We start from the raw sequence: 25,177 nt of genomic DNA, 5'->3' as shown, positions 1-25,177 counted from the left end.
CTGCCACTTGCAATCCCACCCCCCTCTGCCCAGATTCACCAGTGCACGATCCCCCTCGGAGGCAGGCGATACAGGGTGTGTCAAAAAGGGCCACCAGAACCAAACAAGAAACCAGTGATTCACAAATCCGAAGGCTCGCTCCGTGGCTGCTTACTCATCTGTTAAAAACAGAGTGATCTGGAAAGTTTGTATGGGAGGCCTTTTGACAGAGCCCTGCTGCTCTGTCAGTGCAGCACATGCTCTAGGCACTGGCATCCCCTATTGCCTTCCAGGTCATTGGGTAGCCGCAGAGGGGGGTCTGCCCCAAGCCCCATGACAAGCCTCTGATTCGCAGCTGGATCCGTAACAAGGTATCATAGTAAATGAGTCGGTAAAACATCACTGAACTGAGGAGCGTGACAAATTGCCATGATATCATTTGTAATACTTAATGTGAATTGCGGAAGAAGGCGGTACAGTTCGAAGGGACTCTCTACCTCATCCAAAATTGAGATTATTCCTAATGCGAGAAGGCAACGCACAAATAGTCTCGGCATCGTGATTTTACAGGTTGTAGGTGTTATGACCGTGACATGGGTTGTTTGTGACATGTTGCCCTGGTTTAAATTTGGGTTGGGCTCTTCATTATAAATGAACAGTGATAATGTCACAAATTGCTGCTGTCTTGAGTTAGGTCTTTACCGCTGCATAGCACAGCACTGTTTTGGCAGGTTTCAGAACCTCCTTACCCTACAAACCCCAGAAACATAACTTTGAAAGTCTCATTTGCTGTTGCTTGCCAGTTAAAAAAAAAAAAAAAAAAAAAAAATCATTTTTTTTCCTTTCCTCAAATTTGTAAAATATTCAATTTTATGTTTATCTGTTAAGTTATATCAAGAAAATACCTTTCTTTTGTTTATGTTGTGCTTCTGACAAATCATTGTTGTGTTAAAACCATTGTATATATTTTAATTTACTGAATTTTGTTTTGATATCATTATTAATCATAAAATAAATCACACACACACACACACACACGCACACACACACACACACACACACACACACACACACACACACACACACACACACACACACACACACACACATATATATAGAATATACATATTCGCATACAGGTATTATTTTAACATTAACTTGCATGTGTGTGTCTGAAAAAGTTATAATTAAAATAAATGTTCCTGGAAATCACAATGGATATCTTAGATCTAAATGTCATGGTTTCATACCAAATCCAGTGACATTTCTGTGATGGGATGTACCCCTGGGTGAACATCGCCAACTCTGGCAGAGCATTGATGGCACTGAAGCTTTGTGATTTGCATTTGTTAGGCTCCATAAAATACATACTTAAATTCATTTTTATCATGTATTAAATTAATTTTTGATGTCTGTTGTATCACTTACTCATTCTTGTTTCTTTAATAACATCAAAGACGAATAGCCAAGTAACTTTTATGAACTAAACAGAATTGCAAGGACAATAAATAAATCAAAACCGATATACTAGAATTCAAAGTATGAAATGGCAGAGTTAGATTGTGATTTTCCATCCATCCATAATCTCCAGCTTGAGACTTGGCACTATTTCAAGATTTCCAATCAACCAGACATCCAATACACCAAACCCTGCTGATTCATTGTCCATTTTGTACCAGTGTAGACCAAAAAGAACAAAGCCGGACAAGAGTTAATATGCATTCGATATATTCTTACATCAAATCATAACATTGAGCCATTATCCACTTTTCATGATTTACAGTGGCATCAAATAATGCCGGTGCTGCTGTATCAGATTTGGAATAGAAAGTGAAATAAATGGTCTGATTATGATTTTGCCGTGTGCATATCTGAGCGACTTTCATCAGACGGCACAGACCCCCTTTTTGGGACAACCGAACTCTGGCTTCTTTCGGGGGCTCTATGGTTCCTAGGGGAGACCAGAATAGAAGTCGTGGATCTTGCTGTGATCCAAAGAAAGTGTGCCAAATGCTATCAAAACTGGATTAACAGACGACAATTGAGTTTGATGAAAGGCACTGGGCAAGAAAAAGGGAGTTTCCAAGGAACCCATCAATGGAATTTCAACCTATATGCAATATGTTGATTATGATTTCCCATTCTACACCTGTTATGATGTGATATTGTAGACTATTTAGTTGGTATGATCGTTACATTACTGTTCTGTCCTTCTATGCAATTTATTTCATTGTGTTAGCATCAAATGAATTAATAAGTGTAGTAGTATAGATTCTATATGTGAGGTATAGGCCTATCTTCATTAAAAATAGACAATTTTAAGTTGTCCAAATAGTTTAATATTTGAAAATCCTGACATGGTTTGCTCACTTATTTTAGATTCTTATGAAGGACTGTGCCACAGTTGTTGTTGTTTTCTTTTGGTATTTTTTTGGCACTTACAGCGTTCCTCTCCTGCAAGCAATGCTGTTCACAACCATCACATATACTGTACTGTATATCGTCAGAGAAAGGTTTTTTGAAACCTGACATTTCCTCAGAGTCCCCTGCTGACTTAATCATGGCAAATATTGCGTGTCATTTGTTTGCCACGCATGGACCTGGCTGATGGTAGTAGTAGTAATTCACCACCGCTGTGCGCTGGTTCCTGGAGTGCTCTACAGTCATGGTGTCGTGCACGTCAGCGCATAGACATGACAACCAGGATCATCACCAAACTGAGACTATGCTTGGACGGAATAACAGCTTAACTCGGTATACACGACATGCTAAAAAAAAGTTTTAACAGTAGTGTGCCTAAATTGTTGTCATGTAATATGTATTACATTTAGTGAGTGACATTCTACTATAAAAATTTAAATAAAACAAAAATATTTTGAATTGAAATCCAGTTCTGGGTTAAAAAAAAATGCAACTCAGTGAGTTTAGGTAATGAGTCAAGTTTTGTTAAAATTCAAGTTTGATTTTACTTTATGCACCACATTGTATATGGAAGCTCAGTTTAATGCATTGCATTGTGGTATAATCCCACACATTGTGTTCTGGATTAATCCTGTGCATTAGTTGCATAATGTAGTAAGTCATGTATATATTTTATTTACCATAATGTGCACAGTGTATACTGTAGATTGCAGCAATAATATCAGCAGTATTTCCTGAACATTGTCTCCAAACATACATTAACTTCTAGTCTAGACATGATAATATAGATCACATTAAAAGGTGGAAAAAAATGTATATAAAAGGCTGAGTAAATATTCAACAAGAAAAAGAAAAAAAGGAACATTATAGGGATATTTATGAATGCGTTTGCCTGCCACTTTAAATCAGAAAAGGGCGGTTCTTATGTAGGCACCCATTTTTCTCTGGCCAATCAAAATCATTACTTTTACACATGACGACGCAGGCAGCCAATAAGAGTAGCTCATGTGAGGAAGCCGAAGACATGGCGCTGCGCTTAGGACGTGCTGCTCACAGAAGAGCATCTGTGCTGTAAGTTTGAACTTGCTGGAGATTTCTCCCCTCTTTACATTATACGTTGTGTGTTAATGACACTGTTCGGTTTTGCATTAATAATTCATAACAAGCGGAGAAAATTAAATGAGAACATGACAAAACTGCTATTTTATGAGTATGACATTGACACCTTTTTGGATGCTTTCCTTTACAAGAATAACAGTTTGTCTGTTTCTTTCTGATGAATTGTTTCTGCCATTAAACGCCTAACGTCTAAGTTAATCCTCCATGTGTCTCGTTTGCTCATGTCTTACCAGATAATGTGAATTGGTTGGTGAAAGCAGAGGTTTATTATTGTTCAAAACTATTGGTCAATTTGACGGACTGTTTCCTAATCAGACATGCAGAATGGAAACTCTATCCCTATTTCGAATAGTGCGTTATCAAAAGGTAAACGTGATTTCACCAAGTACCATATGTTCCTTGATCAACATCTTTCCAATCAACCAATCAGATTTAAGGGATAATTTTACAGTTTATGTCAAGTTTAGGCTTAGAAGGGTGAAGTAATGTTAGCATCAGTGCTGCTATTCACCTTTCATTACCCTCTGATTTTAGGGAAAAGTTATGAGGGATTGGGTAAGGACTACATTTTGGGACAGGAATCCAGGATCAACAAAATATGTTGATCCAGGACCATGTCTTACTTTGCAAAATCCAAAGCAAATATTGTTTTGAGTTGAAATTATTCTATAGCTATGTAAGAAGAAATAGACAGTAAGGTGTCGAGTAGCGCTTAGTTTGCTAATACACCTGTCATCTGTTCATGATCTGCCTGTAACTTATCCTGTTTAATACACAACTATTTAAAATAATAGATAAATACATGGGCATGCCATACTGATTCTAGATTACCTGACTATGCCTTTATTGCAATTTACATTCAAACTGTTTTAAGTCTCTCAAATCACTGTAATAAAAAAGCAATTATAAGAAAATGAGAATGCATGAAATTGATTAAGATAGTGTTACAAAAGTTTTCTATTTGAAAATGCTGTTCTTTTGAAATTTCTATTCATCAAAGTAGAATTAAAAAAAAAATGTATCATGGTTTCCACAAAAATATTAAGCAGCACACTTGTTTTCAACGATAATAATGAGACATTTTTCTTGAGCAGCAAATCAGCATATTAGAATAATTTCTGAAGGATCATTTGACACTGACCAGTGGCTGCTGAAGCTTTGCATCACAATAGTAAATTACATAAATAATAAATTACAGGAATAAATTACAAAAATATATTACAACATTATTGTTCATCACTGTTTTTACTGTATTGCTGATCAAATAAATGTAGCATTGGTAAGCATATGAGACTTCTTTCATGCACATTAAAAAAAAATCTTACAGACAGACCCCAAACCTTTGAACAATAAGCTATTTGCATAAAAAAATAAAAATGTAATATTACACAGCTCTCTCTTTAATATACTGTACTTAAAATAATGAATTATTCTAGAACTTTTTTTAACCATTTATATATCTTTATCGGAGTTACCTGTGGTTAATTCAATAGAATGTGCAGCATTCTCATTGAATGCATTTATTTATTTGGTTGTAAGACACTTTTCAACATGTAAATACAGTCTAAAATCTCTGAAAACGAAAAAAAAAAAAAAAAAAACATGCTTAAATGTTATTTTGATAGAGTGTGTTCGCCATTCTTCAGACGCGATGAGTTAAATTACATTACATTTTCTATGCTTAAGAATAAAAATAAAAGGTACGACAAGCTTGTCTTTGGTATTTTAAACAACCAGTCAAAATCACTAAAGCAAATTAGTACTGTATTTCTACATGGTACATCTGTGTCTAATTCCTCTTGAGAGACTTTAATGAGGGACTTCAAACAGTTTAAATGTCAATTACAAAGAAGGCATGGTTTTAAGGTCCCAGTAATCTGTCCATATTGGGCATTGGTCATCAGGACATGGTGCCAGGTGGCTGTAATTCATAGCAGATGAATTTCCAGAGGCGCTCCACTGATGGGCCAGCTAATGTACAGTGTGAACTGTGACTGTCACGCCAGGGTTTGTCATATTTGCAGTTATTATGTGAATATGTGGTGCGTCCAATGATAGTTTCGGTGCCTGAGGTCATCCAGGAGGATGTGTTTAACTCTGTTAATTAAACCAGCAGTTCATGTTTGTTATCCCTTGAAGACAAATCCATTTGTTCAGCTTCTCTAAAGGAATGCATTTCTCACACGTTCGCTGTTAAATTAATTTGCCTGAGCACACATATATAGGATCTGGATTATCATCAACTTCCCATTTGTTTAATAACTGTGGGAGTTGATGTGAGTGTGTTTTTTTTTTTTTTTTTTTTCTCCTTCCACAAAAGCCACAAAGCAAACTGAGTTGGCTTGGAAGGAAATTTGAACACATGGCTAACTGCACAGGCTGGACCCAATTCCAAGGGCCGTGAGCGTGTGTGTGTGTGTTTTATGGAGAGCCGAGAGCCACTGGCTTGGAAGCAGACTGGTATATGTCACAAACACCCTCATGTCAAAGATGCAACAGCATCCCAGTGGAAACATGGATTGACGCTATGAACTCGACAAGTGATGAAAGTAGCCTAGAGCTTGTCAATTACACTTCCCTAGCCTGGACCCTATAAGTTAATGGGCAGCTTCCCCTTTTGAGGCCTGCCAAGGCTTTATAGTACTGGTTATAAAACCATGAAGTGTAATGTGCTACTATAACTTTTTCAATTAGGAGCAACTGTGCAAATGCCCTCGGATACCTGGAAGCGCTGGAAAGTGATTTTAGAGGGTTTTGTTAGCATAAATCAAAGGTGCCGTTCTAGATGCCTTCATTTAGGAAACATTTTTAATGAACTTCTCTTCGGGAATCCAAGCTTGATGGGTTTTTGCTTATATAATAAGATTTTCACTATTATTAAACGCTAAATGCCATTCCTTAAAATATCCCACTGTGCCCATCGCCATCAAGTTAATTGTTCATATTATTTGCTTTTAAACTACTGGATCAAATATACGTCTTTGTCCCGAGTTAGAATTTTATATCAACTGCGTTGGCAGCGCATGAAAGGGATAAATTAGGTTGTTGTTTCCTGTTCTAATATTCCTTGTGTGTGTGTGTGTGTGTGTGTGTGTGTGGAAGGACTGTGACATTTCCGAACAAAGTCAACAGGACAGGACAGATCATTTTAAATGTTCAAAGACGTCGGTCCCCCCTCATCTGGTGCCTTTTAGTGTAGGTGCAGCCTTTGGCATCCCATAGAAAAATAAATGAGTGCTGAGTAAATAGTGATGTGTTGACAACTCATTTCCACATTGATTGGTGCCGGTAACAGGAGCAGAGGTGTGTGGCCTTAATCCAATTACGAAGGAAAACCAGAGCCACACTGTAACGAAATTCGGACTATACAGAGAACCGAGTAACCGAAATGTGGGTTAACCGGCTGACCCAGTGTGATCAAAGCAAGCCTGAGGTTGTTTTACTGTGGAATAAGTATAAGCTGTATTTATTTATGCCGCTCCCTCATAAAGTGTGTGAGGTTGGGAGACGTGTTTATTTGTCTCTGCACTTCACGTATAACCAGAAAAAAAAGAAAAAAACAGATATCGGTTTTGCGTCCGTCTTGCTCTCGCATTTCAGATCAGTGCGTCAATATATCGGTCTATTACCTGTTGTTGACCCCCCTAAATTGGGCCTTTGAAATTTGTTACAGAGCATTAACTTAACACATGTTCTGGGGGAAAACAAAGGGGAGGTAACAGGATTGGGAGCCAGCTGAGTAAACTGAATGTTAGAGGGATGGCAGTTCGGAGCAGCGTTCTTGTCCCGGAGGTAACTGAGAAGGTCCATACGGCCAACAGATGGAGATTTGTGCTCTGAGTCCCCACCGACCCAAACAAGTGCCTCTGCTCTTGCATTAAATGCTTTGATCAACGGAGGGTCTCGGCCAGAGAGCGGCTCCTCAGATAGGCCGTGGACTCGCATCTGTATAAACATGGCCTTTCAGGAATGTGTGAACAATGCAACAATAGAATCTTGTTCTTGAGCCAGACCCCTGGACTCGTGCGGTTCACCGATCGAGCTTGTGCTCGGATTGAATTAACAGTTTTGGGAATATTCACTGTTTTCAGACATAACAGCGATGGGATGTTGAAACTTTGCCTTTGATTCACACGAGTTTAAACGTGTGAGTGACACGAAAATGATGAGAACCATAGAGCCAGTTTGCTAAAATTGAAATTCGTTTGACTTAGATGCATAATTAACGTGTTTTCTCCCAAAAAATAGAAAAAAATGCAGCATTTTTTCACAAAAAAAAAAAAAAAAAAAAACAGCTCTTAAAATTTGGTGTTCCACAACTTTGTTGTGTGCGTGACTAAACCGAACAGAACAATTATTTGCAAACGTTTACGTAGAGACCACTGAGTCACTGCTTGCATCAGGTGAACTGACTGCAGTGTGAGGTGTGTGCGTTGGCTTGCATGATCTCCTGCCACAGCGTCTGCCACGCTTAGTTCATCATACTCCAGGCAGAGGTCTGGAGAGACACCTGGACTGGGAGAGCCAAGCTGTGCCAAGATCAACCGTAATCAACATGCATTTTCTGTCTTATACATCAGTTTTTGGATGGCAGCTGAAGGAATTTTTGTAGTGGTTTAGATGCTCAGGTTTGTGGAAGCAGTTCTCTCCAAGTCCCCATGGTGTCAGTGTTTGCAACGTTTGATTATTGCCCTTTGGTCACGCACCAGTTAGGCAGTGCAGGGCCTGAAAGTCAATGAAAAGTTTCAGGTTCCTATTTTATTGACACAAATACACTTATATTCTTTACTTGTATTTGTTTTTTCAGTATATGTGTATTTTTTTTGTTTATTTAAAAATAAATTGTTGTTATATCATTTATTATTAGAAATTATATAGCAATAAAATACCCATTTATAGCAATAGCCGAATAATAAAAACATATTAGGTTAATATTTGGAAATAGCATTAACCTCATGATTAATAAAAAAAAAATATACAATTTATTTATAATAGTAATATTCATTTAAACAATGCATTACATTAAAATGCTACAATATATACTATCCAGAAAACGACTCCACGATTCTCCACGAAATCCACGATTATAAAATGTCTAAGTAATAATAGTAATACTTATCAAGAAAAATACCCTACATGATATATCCTGCATGATATCAGTGATTTATTTAATATTGTTGATTTATCATTTTAAGGGTAATAAGCTGTATAGTCTTGTCCTATAAATATATTGTTCTAGTCTAAAGTACAACCATACAACTACTAAACATCATATATTTGAATAAGTGTATGGCTGACATATGCCAAACCTAAATCTACTATCTCTCCACCTAAATCACCAGAGGCAGTTTATTTTATGTAGAAACACGGATCTTAAGTTCTAATTTAAAGGCCAGAGCAAACAGCACTTACAGTAAAATTAGTCTCCGGCGATGAAGCGTGCAATGAAATCATATCCATCCCTTTTTTTAATGACTGAATTAAATATTAAAAGAACATAAGCAATAAGAGGAGAAATAATAATAGGAGCAGATTTCCCATGGTGCAGCACATGGAAATGGGGAGATAGGAGCCCTGAGGTTGGGCCGGGCTCCTTCTCTCTGTGTCTGCGAGGCCCCACCAAGCCAGCCAACGTTCTACCGTTTCTCATTAGCTTTGGAAATGTGCACGTCGTGGTTCAGGCTGCGCAGCAGGAGGTTCGAGCCCTGCATTCGACAGTGTTTGGAGGATAGGTGGCGCTGGCGATCCTAAATATATCACCTTGCTTGACCGGTCTTATAGCTTCGATATTAGAATAGTGTTTGTAGCTTATTTACAACCCGGGCAAGCTGTATACTCTCACTGCGTTTCAAAGTGCTTTGGACTTTTAAAACGCCAGTTGTAGTTTCTATAAATGTTTTTGTAATTTTCATGTTGGTTTAAGGCTCTTTTCCCACTGTGTTGGATGAATTATTGTAATCCCAAAATGAACGTTTGGCTTATGTTGCTAGGAAGTTTGTTTATGGCTTTGAATGAGTGATTAAATGTTAATTTTATAGTAACTATTAAATGTCAAAATTAGGTTATTGGACTTGTTTTTTCATAACAGGCTTTTAATGCTCGGGATTTGTGTTTTGTGGAGAACAAAGCTCCCGAGTCCTGATTTTTTTTTTCTTTCTTTTTTTTTCTCTCTCAGGGATTCATGTCTGTTTTACACAGTTTTTTATCATAAGAAAGTAAGACAGCTGTTCTCACAGAAATACTGGTCTGCCAAAATGTTAATATAAACATGCATAATGTTCCTTAAACGGAAAAAAAAAAAAATATTCTGAATTTTTTGCCAAACGTGTTTGTAGGTAAAAAAAAAGACATTATTTTTCTAATCCAATATGCTTAATATGCTAACCCTAAAAGCAAATTCAAGCACTTTTATTAAAGTATCCATGCCTGTTTAAATTAGCAGGTTAGTATTTTCTATGAATGCAATAAATGCATTACCATCACTCCAATTTGATTTTCAAGGTTTGGCTGAAACTGATTTTTTTTTTTTTTCCAGGTATTCACACGTCTGTAGGATTTGGAGAGAGTTAATCAGTTTTCTCTGCTTTCAGCAGATATGTGTTAGGAAAATGACAAACCTGAAAAAAACCTACTAATTATGAATATCACTCCCGCAATTATTACACCTTACTTCCTCTTCCCTATTGCTACTTGTGTGTCATTTAGCTTCACCTTCTGGCTAGAAAGTAGTTTGTCCCAATGTCAGAAGCTATGTACTTTAGATGCTTATATTCAGCACAGTGAATTTGTACCAGCTAGAAGTACAAAATTATGTATTTTTAAAAATGTTTAAACCACTAGGTTATCATTAGACAGAAGCCCTGTATAATTAGGCCGGCCAGTTTCACCTTATGTTAATCGAATGCAGTTTTTATATGCAAGACATGGAACAGAAAGTGTCTTGTTTTAAAAAGTTGGACTGTTTTTCAAATTGAAACCGCATCTTTAAAAAAAAAGTACAAGATATAGCGGGGAAATCAATTCAGGTTGGTTGGGATGTTTCATGTTATATGCACACACACACACACACTGGGGATATAATACAATCAACCACTCATGTAACAATTAGGGTTGTCACAATTTAAGTAGTCTGTAAATACCAGTAACATTTCATGGTTCTTCCAATTTCAGTACAATAAAGCTATTGTTACCGTTTTATTTTAATAGTTTTTTTGACTATTTGAATACTATTAAATAAATGAAATCAGATGATTATTAATGCTATTAATAATAATGAGTAAATAACACATCACAACATTAGGATGTATCCTTCAAATAGTGTTACTTTAAGTAACAAGTAGCATTGCATTAAAAAGATCAAAGAAAAAGTTAGAAATAAAATGAAAAACAAAGAAATACAGCTCTATTGGTATAAGGTAAGACTTGGTTAATACTAATGAAAGGTTACTCCCTTTATAATCAATGAAGCTGATGTCACTTCAGTTCAGCCACAGCCTCTTTTATACACTTTATACTTTTTTGGTTATAACTAAATGATTTACGAGCGTGCCGACTTTAACTAAATCGAACAATACACACTGCAGGTACAAACTGTGCTGAATTGAGCAGATTCTGAATACCAAATGCCTCTGATTGGCTATTGCATTTACACACTCAACAGAAATGGCTGTGATTGGCTACAGTGCTCAAGGCTGCAAAAGCGTATTGTAAATAGAAAATTGTGACTCTTAACAGCACGCTCACACAAATACAGACAGAGATTTGAAAACTGCCGGCTTTCAGCAGGTACCGTAGGACGCGGTACTCAGTAGAGAAACTGTAGGCTAGTACTGCAGAAAGCCGGATATCATTGTTTTTATTTTATTTTAGTATCGACCGAAGTATCAGTACTTTTAACAACAGACCTAGCAAAATAAGTTGGGTTCGCCAGTGTAATATATTAATACAATTTAAACATGACTTATTCATATTTTCAGATTTTGGGATTGGCAACCACATATAGGAGTGAGTCTCGAAATGTTCCATTCGCACAGCAACTTACACGTCACTAACGTCTTGAATAATGTCTGTATGAATATGCAATGGAAGTCATGCCCTTATACTCTTACCAGCAACTATAGTGACAGTGACCAAAGCAATATCAAAGACGGCGACATCCATAAAACTTAAAAATCACTCTAGTCAAATCAAGCCTCGAGTTAATTTTTCAAATCTTTATTAAACGACAGCAGCTTTTATATCTAGGTGGAAAGCGGGGCATTTGAGTTGCACTTAGAACAAGAATAATGACGGTAGACATGGGTTTGTGCAGCACAGAAGCAGCTCTCTCGCACTGAATGATGTGACACAACTAGTTGTCCAGTCCGGTTCCAAACGTACAGTGCGAGTTTTTCAAGAATTTGGTATTGAGTCCTGAAAATGTATGGGTTTTTTGTAAATGAGTGGTTCTAGAATGCGGTTGTCACTCCCGTAACTAAACTGTGTGTGAACGTATTAAGGACTCAGATACAGGACTGACATCCATATTGCTGTGTGAACGTTGCCTTATAGTAACTAATTGGCTAGTAGAATGTTGGACGACAAGCCAAGCATAATAACCCATCCCTAGGGCCCCAAAGGATTCTTGTACTCTGAAAACTTTTAGCTTTTTTGAATAGATATCATAACTACTGCTTACTCCACTGTGTCCCCTTCTGCCCTTCCGAAAGCTCTCTAGGCAGAACGCCTGCTCCTGAAATTCTTGTTCCATGTATCCTGTCCTTTTCCCAGGGGGGTGAACTGGTACGGCCTTTGGAGGTGGGAGCACGCAGGCAAGCGAGACCGTTTACTTGCGCCCCTTAATGGGGAGCGTGATGGGAGCCTGTTCACATCGCTGGGCCAACACTGCCCTGCTAGTGCTGCAGCTCATTAGAACAAGGCCAAGATCCTGCCACAAACAGGAACTCGACCGAGCCAAAGACTACCCTCTTCAACGCCTCCCCTCATCACACTCAAGAGAAAAATCTGTCCTCGTAGGACGCGTCTGTACGCATCACTGACCCCCTTAAGATGCTAGTTTCCAGGCTCAGCTGCCTTTTGTTCAGTTACAGTTAGTGCCTCCTGAGTACATGCAATATTTGTTTGGTTAGTTTTTGTTTGTTTATTGTTTCCAGATGGCAGACCTCAACTTTGCCTGCGTGGCTTTCAAGTTCCCAGCGAGCGTTTTATAGTCTTGGCTGGAGTGCTTATCCTGTTTCCTAGACCCTGCTTTATGATGGCACTTTTTTTTTCCTACCTCGAAACTGGTAACAACTGTCAAAAGCTGTCTGTATTTTTCTACCGTGAAATGGTGCAGTGTAGCTTGGTTCTGACGCCACAAGGTTTACCCTAAGTTTAAGGGTCAGTTGTGAAGGTAGTGTGCCATTCTCCGTAATTTAGTTCCTTATTGGGAACCGGCCAAATTCCTTTGTTCGTGGAGGTGCAGTGAAATGTGGTCCTTTTGTTATGGGAAGGACTGATGAGGCTGGAAACCTTTTCCCATGGCTGGATCTGGGCACCGTTAAAGCCACGTCACTTATTTACAGGAATACAGGAGGTCAGTCTCGGCTGTAAACTGGGGGTAGATGACTTGCTCTTCGGATGCGGTTAAATGCAGGGGGCAGCTCAAACTCAGGGTTCAATACAAGTTGAGCTCAATCAATATGATTGATACAATATGATTGTAAAGTGCCTTGGGTGTACAGTAGTACGTAAAGCACTATTTAAATGCCTCATTCAACATAATTGTGTAGCATAATGTTGATTAACATGAAAAACTAGTTGCAACTTTACAGCACTTGCAAATGGAAGAGATTGGGGGAATTTAAAGGCATAAATGTTAAGCTGTTTGTGTTAATGGCAACTGTACTGTCATAGTGACAAAGTTGTAGAAAACAATTATATATATATATATATATATATATATATATATATGTATGTATAGTGGCCATAGTATTGTAATAGTGGTTTTAACTTAGAGCACAACCGATAAAGGATTTTGAAGCCCGATACCGATATAAATATTTGTTGGTTTAAAAATCCGGTTTAAAAATTTCGATATATATCGGCTGATATTTTTTTAATTTCAGAAACGCACAACAAAACATTGACAGATTTCCCTAACATTAGTTATTTGTAGTTATTTATGAGTTTTAACTAAAATAATATGATAATGCATTTTAAAAAGTAGACACTTGAAACTTGTTTCTTTTATTGTCACAAGAGAACAGACTGATGATAGTGGCATTAGCTAGCTTTGTGGTTAGTCTATGATGAGCCATAATTTAGCAATGGATAACGTCATACTGCAAATTGTAAAACATACTTTCAATATAACAGGCCAAGGAGAGATGATTGGCCAAGGCCAAGGTCTCATTGCTATAACTGTCACGCGCTATTAAAGAAATACTTTAGTCACATTGTAACAAATAACGTAATTATTACTAGCTAATTCCGCTTCACTCTCGGCTTCTTTAACAGCAGCAAAACTGGACATGGTGGTCACAAATTTTGTCATGCTTATTTGAGTTAAGATAACTGGTGGGGATGTTCTTTTAATTCTTATTCAAGCAATGTATGTATTGTGACAAACTCACCATGAACACACCTCACCGATGATCTCACTTGTGGATAACTGGTTCTCTCTGCCCGTTCAAGTGTGTTTCGTCCGTTTTTATTTTATTTTTGAAATATTCGTTTATCGGCCATTATAACTGGTGATACCGATAGTTTGTAAAATGCCTAATATCGGCCGATAAATCGGTCTGGCTCTAAAACAAATGTTAAACACCATTCATATCAATTGTAAATGCCTCACTGAAGCCCAAATTTGAGCTTTTTTAAAAATAAATAAATAAAATAAAATAATATACAAGGGACAAGTGAAAATACATGTTTGTGGTAACAAACATTAGGCCACAAATACTGTTGATTTAGCTTAATCCAGAGGATTCTTGATTACTCTGAATGCCATTCTGGTTTAACCACAGTCTCCAATGACTACAGTCTCTTTTGTCGCGACTGTATGTTTGCGTTGCTAAAACGACTGGAGACCCGTTTCCCTTTGCACGCAGCTTGTGTCAGCACCGAGGCGTCATGGTAACGGTGTGATGACTGTGTCAGACAGGGCTTAGCTCATGTCATTCTTAATCACGGGATCATCATGTTAAGGTGCTGAGAAAGCTGTGATACTGTATCGTGTGTTGCTCTGCAACACGGTCTGGCCTGAGGCTGACCCCTGGGATGAGTGTGACCGTGACGTATAAGCTTTATTTTTTTCTCCGGACCTTGTTGTCTGTTTAATCTTTTCCCTGACCGCTCGGCAGCTTGGGTTGGGAGGAGCACAACAACTCTTGGCTGCACTTTTTCTGAACTGAGTTATCATGTCATACTTTTCTTTAAATAGCAGGGAAGCCTCATGCATTTAAGGTGATTAAGAAGGGACGCCAAAGGACAATAATGTAATAGTGTTGTGCTCTAATAGTTTTTTTAAGTAGTACTCACAGTACACTGTGGTTAATGCATGTTAAGTCTTTGATTAGATTGTTTTTGATTAAATGCTGTTCATTACACTAACCTATTTCTGGCACTTCAGGGTGTGATACAGGAAGTCCTTGACGACTGGCCTTTTTTCAATTTTGCAGTGGTTGAGCACTAAATATGAGTGGTTACGTCACACTAGGGCCAAACAACATGTTTTTTAAGGGTAGTGCAAGGCTAAATTTTGCAAACTCTTTACCAAAATATTGTTCTACTGTTTTTGCACTCTGCAATCACATAACATCCACAGTTGAGAAAGGAATTTATGTAGGTTTTCTGAAAAAAAATCTAATAGAAAGTGTTTTTTTGTGTGTGCTGCGTATTGTGGAGACAAAGATATCTGTCATATACCTGTAGGGGGTGATTGTGGATGCCACATAATATACCCATCAATCAACACCAGTTTGTGATTGGTGACAACCCTTGTGTGATCCATATGTTTCATACTCCAATGTTTCACTTTGTCGTTGGGAGAGGAGTCTACACAGGATCTAAAAAAATCCAATATGAAATGCTTTTTGTAGTACATACATATGTTTAAAATCCCTCAATTTTTTCACCTCTTGAACTGATGGGCTTTAGGTCAGAAATATTTAACTCTTTTGGTGACTTGAGAGATGTGTCTAAGTGAAGGTTTAATTGTTACACAAAACATAGAGGTTCATTTGGGAACGAGTACGTAGATAAAGCAGTCATTTTCAAACGCTTCGCTTCTGAACTAGGCTAATTATCACTTAATAGCTGATGTGCCAACAAACAACTAGGCTAATTATTCTCTGATTCTGCTTCCGTGAGAGCACAAAGTGAATTATTTTAACACCTTTGTAAATGTCCCCAGAAGAGCGTTCTTCATCAGAATCTGCCCCAGCTGCAAAATGATCTAACAGTAACAGGTGAGAGTGTCTCGGCTCATTTTTTGGCTTTTTTGCTGCGACTGAAATAGGCCTACTTGTTTTACCAGAGGAAGAAAAGAAAACGTTTGTGATTGGCATTGTTTGGTTTATCCGTACCTAAGAACATATGACGCTCTTTGTTTGTGGTTACTTCCGAACAAAGAAAAGCAGCCTCGTGAGTTTGCCCACGGCATTTTTTTTTTTTCTGTGCTCATGTCTGAAAGGGTTGAGGGGGAATGGTTTGTTTAGCTGAAAAGGTCCTCTAAACGGTTTAACCTTCCCGAGCGGCCCAACAAACAGATAGGCTGAAATTGGTGGTGGCATGGCCGGCCTTTTAAAAAAAGCAAAGCCCTTTTATTTGTCTGATCCGCATGGATTTGTATTCAGTCGACACGGAGGGCCATGATTATGAAGACGTGTGAATTACAGACCAGGTCATTTGAAAGTGACGACCTGGGAATGGCACCAAAGCCTTTAGAGGAACAGCCTTTTGAGGCCTTTTCCCTTTAATGCCGTTGCTGGCTATAGTCCCCACAACCCCCCCTTAGTCCAGTTGGCACAGCTTTGATCTGTCCGTTTGACAATGAGCCCATCACAAAATTGCAAATTAAGGCAACTGGACGCTAAATATGAAATGGAACAAAATAACATTTGGGGGTCTTTCTTGTGTTTGGAACGGACTGTTTGTGTTCACAATTACTGGAAAAACCTGTTGTGGGCTCACTTTTTGATTGTCGAATTTCTGGTCATCCTTTTGGGTTTTTTTGTAACCGTTTTCCAGGGAACAGGATATCTCTCACTGCTGGTAGTAGAGGTTTGCGGCCTCGATATCCGCAGGACCCGACGCAACAGAGTGCGGCGCGGGACAAGTTTTAAATTGCTGAGTGCATATGAGGGAAGGAAGATATTGAAATGTATGTGGGAAGCGGGAGAATTAAATGACCCATGGGCTTCCGCAAAATATAATTATCTAATAATAACAGCACGCAAAGGCTGTTCTGGACATCTGAAGCATTGTGCGTGTGTGAAACCGAGACAGAATCTAACTGAAAAAAATCAGCGTAGACCACTTTTGCGGGTGGGAACGGGACAAAACGTATATGTTTATGGCACGAGCGGGATAAAATCGGATTTTTTTTGGTGCGGAAGCGGAATAATCCATCCCGTGCAAACCTCTACCTTGTAGTCAGACCACAGTAACCGTCTCTCAGACACATCGCCATGCCTTTCAGGCCCGGCCGCAGCCATGCGCTACTTCCTACAGGCCTTTGTTTACCCTCTTGGGCCCCAGCTGTTTGGATAGGTGATAGCCGTGCTCCTCACCCCGAGGCCGCCCAAAAACCTGAGTCTGTGCACTGTTGCACCCCAAAACCTAAATGGACGAATTAGACACAGCACATTAAGGGGCTGCTGGTGTGGAGGTGGGTGCGTGTCCCAGAGGCCCTCGTCTCTCTCCTCCTTCACACCTCACCCCCTTTGCTCTGTCTGGACAGATCAGGGGCCATGACACTGCGAAAGCTCTAAGCAGGCCTTTGTACTTTGTCCCCCCCATTCTCCCACCTCCATTCACACAGTAGCTTCCTGATTTAGATATATCTCCACCAGTGAGAACGGGTGCCCATTGTCCGCTTCTTTTTCTTGCTACGCTGTTTGATCTGACATTATGTTAACCGAGAGTTGTCATAATGCTGTTTTTGTGTTCCTGTTGACTTTCCTTTCCTTGCTATGCTCCCGTCCCACTGCTTTTGGTGCCAAATGCACAGACACAGCATTATGCTGTAAAAATACCCACAATGGCAGTAAGGTCAAATGTATCACAATTGAATGCCAAATGAACTGGGGTCCATCTAAACTTGATATATATATATATATATATATATATATATATATATGATATATGCTGTATTAAGGAGAAAGAATGATGTGCACCAATGACCCAGACGAAGGAAACTTTCACAGTTAGTTAGATATAGACCAGACAAGCTTTTATGAAGATGATAAAGAGTAAAGGGCAGAGGAAAACTAATATAGAGATAACAAACTGCCTAGTTTATCCTCACAGACATTTTTTTCTCTGTAATGAAGTGTATTTCCCTGTGGCTCACGTTGAGCACTCTGATTTTGTGCAGATTCTGATTGGTGTCATAGCTGAGAGAGCGCGAAAGATTGGATCAATAAAGTGGGTCCAGGATCAGAAAATGAGGAAACCTGTTCCCAAAATAATGAAAGCAATGATGGTGTCTCTCCACTCGTAATGAACTTTACTATGAGCGTACTTGAGCATGACTTTGTCTCAGAGCAATGCAAATGGAATTGCCCCCTGATGGTTTGGAATGCACCCAGCTGGCCTTTAAAAGGTGATAATTGGAAAATACAGGATACAGCCGTGGTCAGAAAAGGGACTTCTTGTTCGACTGCTTTAACCACTGTGTGTTTGATATAGGCTACGGCAAGCTTGCTTTGAGCAAGGTTTTTACATTTTGCTTTTTTCCTTTTTTTTATTGGAAGGTCTCTTCTAGGTTTGTTAATTTTACTAAAGCATGCAACTTGTTTTGCTTTTAATTATTTTGTATTATTATTTAGTGTAATTTTGGTGGAATGTAGGTGGATTGAACTTTAAAACTGAAAAATTGTTGACATATTACCATAATTAACCGCTTATTATTGGGGGGAATTCAAAAAAAGTTAGATTCTTTAATTTTTTTGGTTTAACTCTCTGGTTCGATTTGGCCCAGTCTTACACTCTAAAAAAATACTGACTTGTTGTAACCCAATTTTGGGTAAAATATGGACAAACCCAGCCATTGGGTTAAAAATGTAACCTAATGGCTGGGTTTTCCACATTTTACCCAAAATTGGGTTAAAACAACCCAGCATTTTTAGAGTAAATGTAGTTCTCATATATGAAGGTAAAGAGTTGCGTAGAAAGCGTAAAAAAACATGCCCTTGACTTGCCTCTCCTCTAGCTTTATTGTAGTCCTACAGCAGTGCATAAAGCCAGACAGCATTCCTCTACATCCACGGAAGGAAGTCATGAGGCCTGGGATTTTGGAAAGCTTCTGTCCCTTACAAGTCTAAATTGAAACCAGTTCGCTACTCCTCCTTTAACTCAGGTTAAGGAGGCGCAGACGGACTTCATTAGAGTCACTGCAGTGGTAAGGCCTCAGTTATAATCGGACTCTGACTTGAGCGGTGAATACTGTTTAAGTTTGATTTGTGTATGTCATGTACAGGGTGATGCAGTCATGTCTATTTTTGGAGTCCAGTCAAAGCACAAACAAGAAGATAAATGTTATCAATTGACGCCACATTTATGCAAGCGGTTTCGAAAATGCCAGCATTATCCAAGCAAAATAGCGTGTGTTCGGTGCCATCCTGCCTGACCTGGGTGTCAATCTGCTGAAGTTTCCATCATTAGCACACCGATGTGCCGCCTGGACAGGAAAGCTTCTGAAATATCACATGGAACCTTTTCAAATAATTTCCTCTGAGTCATCAGCCATGCTGTCGACGGTTATGTCAGCTGGAGGTGAAAAAGTTGGACCGTTTAAGTAAAAGACACTCCAGGTTTCACAAAATCACCCCAGCCAATGATAATAATGATAAAGTTCGTTTACACTTCACATCCCAAGATGCTGTGCTTTCTCAGCTCGTGTACCTGCTGTAAACGTGTGACATGACGTGTGTTTTCCATGTTGATGTGTATCAGGTGGTGAAAATGTTGTCCAGGTGGAGTGGGGAAGGAAGGGTGGTGGTTGGATGCGGTCCACGGCCAAGCTCAATAGCTTCCATTCCTCCCTTTCCACAACCCTCCCTCCCTCCATCGTACTGATTATCCGGACTTTATTCAGCGAGATGTGAGAATTCATTTTGCTGAGCTTATCAGCGAATTAACTGACTGCCAGGGATGAGGGGTAACGAAACTCATTCAACTAAAATAGCAACTACTAATTTATATCATTTTTTTTCCCCCCTAGCTCCCTATCTCAGCTTAAAACTAGTCATCAAGCTTATTTAAAGACACGGTCGAGAAAAGACAAATGCTTTTTTCACAATAAGCATTTTAGAGTGACCCCCAATGGTGAGTCCTGGAGTATGATGTATGAGAGCAACACCGGTTTTGCAGAACCGCTTTGCACAAGTCATGATACAACAACATTAAGAAAAGCTACAGAGAGCAATATGTTTTTCTCGTATCTAATGTTTGTTCGGTATATCATCTTCTGAGGGAATAACATTATAATCTCCTTTGCAGTAGAGAAAGCTGCCTACATTTACACAGGGGAAAAGAGTAACCGCAAAGACTTTGAGTTAAACGTAAATGCAGCTTTTGCGTCTCAGCTTTCCCTCATATAATTGCCCTGATAATCATAATACAGCCTGCAAACTAGTTTTTGTAAATGCTGTCTCTCTTTAGGCCCGTTTCTTTCTCAATTTGTTTCACTCGGCTGTACGTCACCATGAGAAAGAAAAGATCTGTTGCTTCATCCATTTCATCACAAATTAAAGTCCCTGTATTGTATAGCCTCGTTTTTGATGCAGTTGAGTTAAATCAAGGTTTTTAATGTGTGTTAATGTTTTATTACAACAAATTTGATGCTTTATGATCTTTAATGTGCTTCTTTTTGTTAGTAGTTTGTAATGCCACTGACTACAGTATGTTTATAGGCTAGCTTGGTTGTTAGCGTACTGTAGATAAGCTTTATGAAGTATCATTGCAATATTTAGCTTGGGTTTTTCTGTATGAATACAGTTGCTGTCTTTAAATGAGAAGATGGACCGTCATTTAGTGAAAAACTCAAGCCGTTGGACTCTACTTAGCTGTTTGGTGCTAGTGCTAATCTGTTTACGGTCTATTTAAAAGAGTTGTTTGACTGTATGCCTTTCTCCTTAGGATGAAGGGTTGTTTATCCCCCTGCCCCCTCTGCTTACACACTGATGTAGGCCTTCTGGATTTACTGTGGCGTTTCTACAGATGCTGTGAAGTTTGCCGTCTGCAGAGTCGAGGCGCCTGCTCTGCCATTTGCATCCACCTGGCAGTTTTGTAAATTCATTAGCCAGAGGCAAGAAAACAAACACGCTGCCCTTTCCACCCTCCCACCTCCACTCTGCCTTTCCACGTTCGCTTTTTTTTTATTCCCTGCTGCCCCTCCGCTCAGCATTTGTATTCCAGATTCCATTAGATTCTGTATGTTAATACTGTATTCAGTGGTTTGAAATGTTGGATTATAGCCGTAGCCTTCAGTCATGTTTCCAGTGTCACGCTAATTAAACGAAACCTGGTATTTACTTCCGAGAAACACACAGCAGCATGTCTGTTTAGCATTTCGAGCTGGAATTTCATATCGTAAATGCATTTAAACAAGCCCTCAGTTAAAAAGAAAAAAACGATCAATAAATGTTAATAAATAATAAATGTTTCCGGAGCCGTCTGATGTAATGTTTAGCTTACCATGCAGCCCGCAAGTCTGTGTGGATCATAGCAGTTCTGAGTTGGAGCGATTCCACACAGGGCACTGCTGGATTTATGACCCCACGATGGGCCAAATACCGTGGCACTGGAACGTACATGCTCCACATCTCCTCATACGCTGTGCTGGGTGAAAATTTGGCTGTGTTGATTCTCTGGATTTGCTTCTCCACATGCTGGTGGTTAACCTGAGTGAAAATGTTTAGGTTTTCTGCTGTGCGTTATCACCATAGACCACAATTCAGGCCCAATAATCTGATGTGGTTTGTTATTTGATTGTTCGGTAATACTTGTTAACCGATCATTTTTAGGAGCCTGAGGCCAGAACTTCGTTATTTTGCCTGCTTGATATTGACCGTAAAGACCGATGGCTACTATTTGAGTGACTAGAATATGGGTAATTTTAATTATTGTCTTCACAAGGTCTTGTGTCTGAGTGGAGGTGGGCGGCCTCGGTGGATTTGGTCACTGTGTTGTGGAGCAGAAGTAGGCTGGGCTTCAGGAAACTCCCTGTAGTGTCAGAAGCAATCGGGTCTAAGCCAGTATTAATTAAAGGATCTGGACTGGGCCAAAGGGAGGGTGCGGGTAGGGGAGTGTTCAATCACATAGGCTTCTGGGTCACACACACATAGACCACAAAAGCCGCAAAAAAAGATTATTACTTGTGTACTAAAAGATTTTTCTATTAATGCCCTAAGAGCAGCATTTTATTATGAACTATAAATTAATATCAAATGTTATTTCATCATTTTATTCATTCATTTTACGATCCATGTAACTGGTAACGCTTACCCATCGCCCTGGTATCTTGCTTGATACAGAGCTCTAGCTAAACATTAGTCATGCGTGCGGCATTTAAATGGCCGTTCTGTTGATATTAGCTGTTTAGATGCTATTAGTGCAGGTCTAGTGGAAACATTCATGCCTGAGAGAGGCTGAATCCTGCTTAAATGTCTAATAGTGCTGTAAATGCACACGGTTCATGACAGGTTTCACTGACCCAGCGTCAACGCGAGTGTCACAGTCTCTTTGTTAAGTAATGGCAGTGCCCGTTTCTGTGTCTTTTCTGAGTTTCGGGTGTTTTAAAGGAGAGGGGGACACCTATGAAAGAGGCACCTCTCATTTGTTCAGTGTCCAACCACCAACCTAAGCATGCGTGAGTTTATCTGGGCAATTTGTGATTTGTGCAATTTGAACCAGGAAATGTGATTCAAAACAGTTGAACTGTTCCTATTTATAAATGGATGTATAATTGTGTTTGTTTTTAATTTGTAAGTCACTCTTGGGAGACCAGCCCGATCAAAATCAGACAGGTTTTCAAAAGCACACCCAGGTGAGGCAACAGAAACATGCAGTACCAGATCCTACCACTTGAGGGCGAGGTAAACTAATCAGGCCTGTGTTCGGCAGCTTTAGATGGAGTGTTTGTGCAAAAAAAAAAAACCCGTCTAATTCCATATTTTAGATCGAGTACTTCTTAAATACGCCAATATTAAAAACCAATACTGATACCTGATTGTTTGTTTTAAAAAAATATATTGTGGTTTGGTTTCTGTGGAAAAAGTAAGTAGGGGAGATCATGGCATTACCAAGTAAACAGTCCTATAAGAGAAATGGACAGTAGCCAACGCATTCTTTGACTTTCTCAGTTTGTGTAAATTCACGTGGGGTTCCGGGAATTTATGTTTACCCACTTTCATGTTGCATGTCTAGCACAATTTTGTGGTTTTGTTTTATTAGTGTGTACTTTTTTTCTTGATCCTGAAAGAATGGAAGTGAAATGTGACATGCCTCAGGCTAGTGTCTTCTGTTGGTTAGATCAGCATTAAATAACTAAATATCTAATATCTAAACTGTCTAATATCTAAACTGTTAAATAACATATATTTGACTGAAATAATATCAGATTTGTCTAATTTTAAATAAACACAAAAAACCGAGATGAAAATTTTACTTCACTAAGAAATGTACTTTTGCTGTAATTAAATAAATGTTCAGTGATATCTTCTAATAATGATTATGAAACAAGGAACTTTTCTCACTTGGAACCATGATTTTTCTTGGGAAAGAAGCATGCGTCTAAATTTTAATCTTAACCGTTCTGTTTTATCAGAAACGATCTTAAAACACGGCTTTAAGTGTAAAATACCCAACTTGTCCTTTATTTAGTTATATGCTAATAGAGCAGAATATATTTCCAGATCTGCTCTACAACATTAACATGCAACTCGGAGCAGAAATTAACCAAATTCAGCCTTAGTCCAGTGCCATTTGCTTGGTCTAGTGGAGACAGTGCCCCAATGTCCATCACATACATAAGCTCCAGGCTGGGTGGTATGGAAAGATCTTACCTGTGTCTGTCTGTGTCAATGCGTTCTTACTATTTGTTCTGTGTTCAGTTTTTCTGTTCAAAGAGCCACATGGGCTGCCTTCATCCACAAAGCTGGAGACAGAGTCTCTCTGACCCGTATCCTCCCTGCACTGGGCCTCAGCCACCTGTGGTGCAGCTAGGCCATCCGTCTTTCCCCTACACACACACATCCACACTGCTATGGGCTGTACCCCACAGTCATCGCGTAAGCATCCTCCTGATGTCTTCATATAACACTTAAAGGAATAGTCACTCAAAAATAAAAATTATGTCATCATATCATGGTGTTCCAACCTTGTATGTCTTTCTGTTTTGGAAATAATATAGAAAATACTGAAAAATATTCACGCTGCTCTTGTCCTTTCAGTGAACTCACTCAGGGGTAGTCAAAAAGGACAAGATAGCACCATTGAAGTAGTCCATAAAACTCGTGCGCTATATTACAATAAGCATACAGTAAGTTTTGTGTGAGGAATAGAGTAACATTTACGTCACTATTTTTGTAAAAAAAAATAAATAAATAAATAATAATAATAAAATCATGGCTCTCAAATCACTTTTTGTGCATATTGAAGTTCTAAACTTGTCACATCAAGGTTTAAAGTCAGTGCAGCATTGATTATCACATGGCTTGCAACCATTATGGCAAGTTTATATATGCATAAACTATCAAAACCGGCAACATTAGGAAAACCTATTCAACTGCTCATTAACACAAATATCTAATCAGCCAATCACATGGCCGCAACTCAATGCTTTTAGGCTTGTACACATGGTCAAGACTATCTGCTGAAGTTCAAACTGAAAATCAAAATGGGGAAGAAAGGTGATTAAAAGCCTTGTTCAGACTTTCAGTCCAAATCCGTTTTTTTGTGCATATACGATTGAAATCCAAGTGAGAACAGCAAAAAAAAAAAAAAAAAATCACATGAAATGCTCATATTCACATTCATATCACATTTCTGTAAAACCGTTTCAGTCTGACTGCTCTAATCAGATTTTGTTTGGTTTATATGACTTTCTTACACCACCTAGAATGTAAACATCAGACATTTTTATAGGAAACATGCTGAAAATCGGTGAAGAAACAAGGTTGTGTTGTTGCATAGTCCCAGCCGAGTAGAACATGAAATTATAACTGTTTTGAAACAGGAAGCATGGAATAAAGCATGCATACCAGCCTCCAATGTTTCTGCTGCTGCCTCATACGCAGTAGTCCAATGCAGGGCATCACACGGTCGTGATGTAACAATCATCTACTGTATATTGCCAACAACTCCATGTTGAAGTTGTTGTTGTTAGTGTATACTTACCAATGCAATTTCATTGCCATAAAAATCAATGCAGATATTTTGGAAAAGCAGCATC

At 38.8% G+C, this 25,177-nt stretch overlaps 1 protein-coding gene across 1 annotated transcript in view; it reads left to right on the top strand.

Annotated features, from left to right (window-relative positions):
* Positions 1 to 3,390: 3,390 nt before the first annotated feature.
* The window catches only part of clybl (citramalyl-CoA lyase), a 62,705-nt gene continuing 40,918 nt past the window's right edge, over positions 3,391 to 25,177 (top strand). The window contains exon 1 of the mRNA XM_039655268.2: positions 3,391 to 3,471. Within this exon, the coding sequence (XP_039511202.2) occupies positions 3,425 to 3,471 (47 nt within the window). The 5' untranslated portion in view covers positions 3,391 to 3,424. The remainder of the gene's footprint in view (positions 3,472 to 25,177) is intronic.

Source organism: Pimephales promelas, chromosome 7 (genome assembly GCF_988280905.1).
Source record: "Pimephales promelas chromosome 7, fPimPro1.hap1.1, whole genome shotgun sequence".
NCBI classification, from domain to species: domain Eukaryota; kingdom Metazoa; phylum Chordata; class Actinopteri; order Cypriniformes; family Leuciscidae; genus Pimephales; species Pimephales promelas.
Note: the sequence above shows the minus strand (reverse complement) of the source record. Positions and strands in the feature narration are given on the sequence as shown.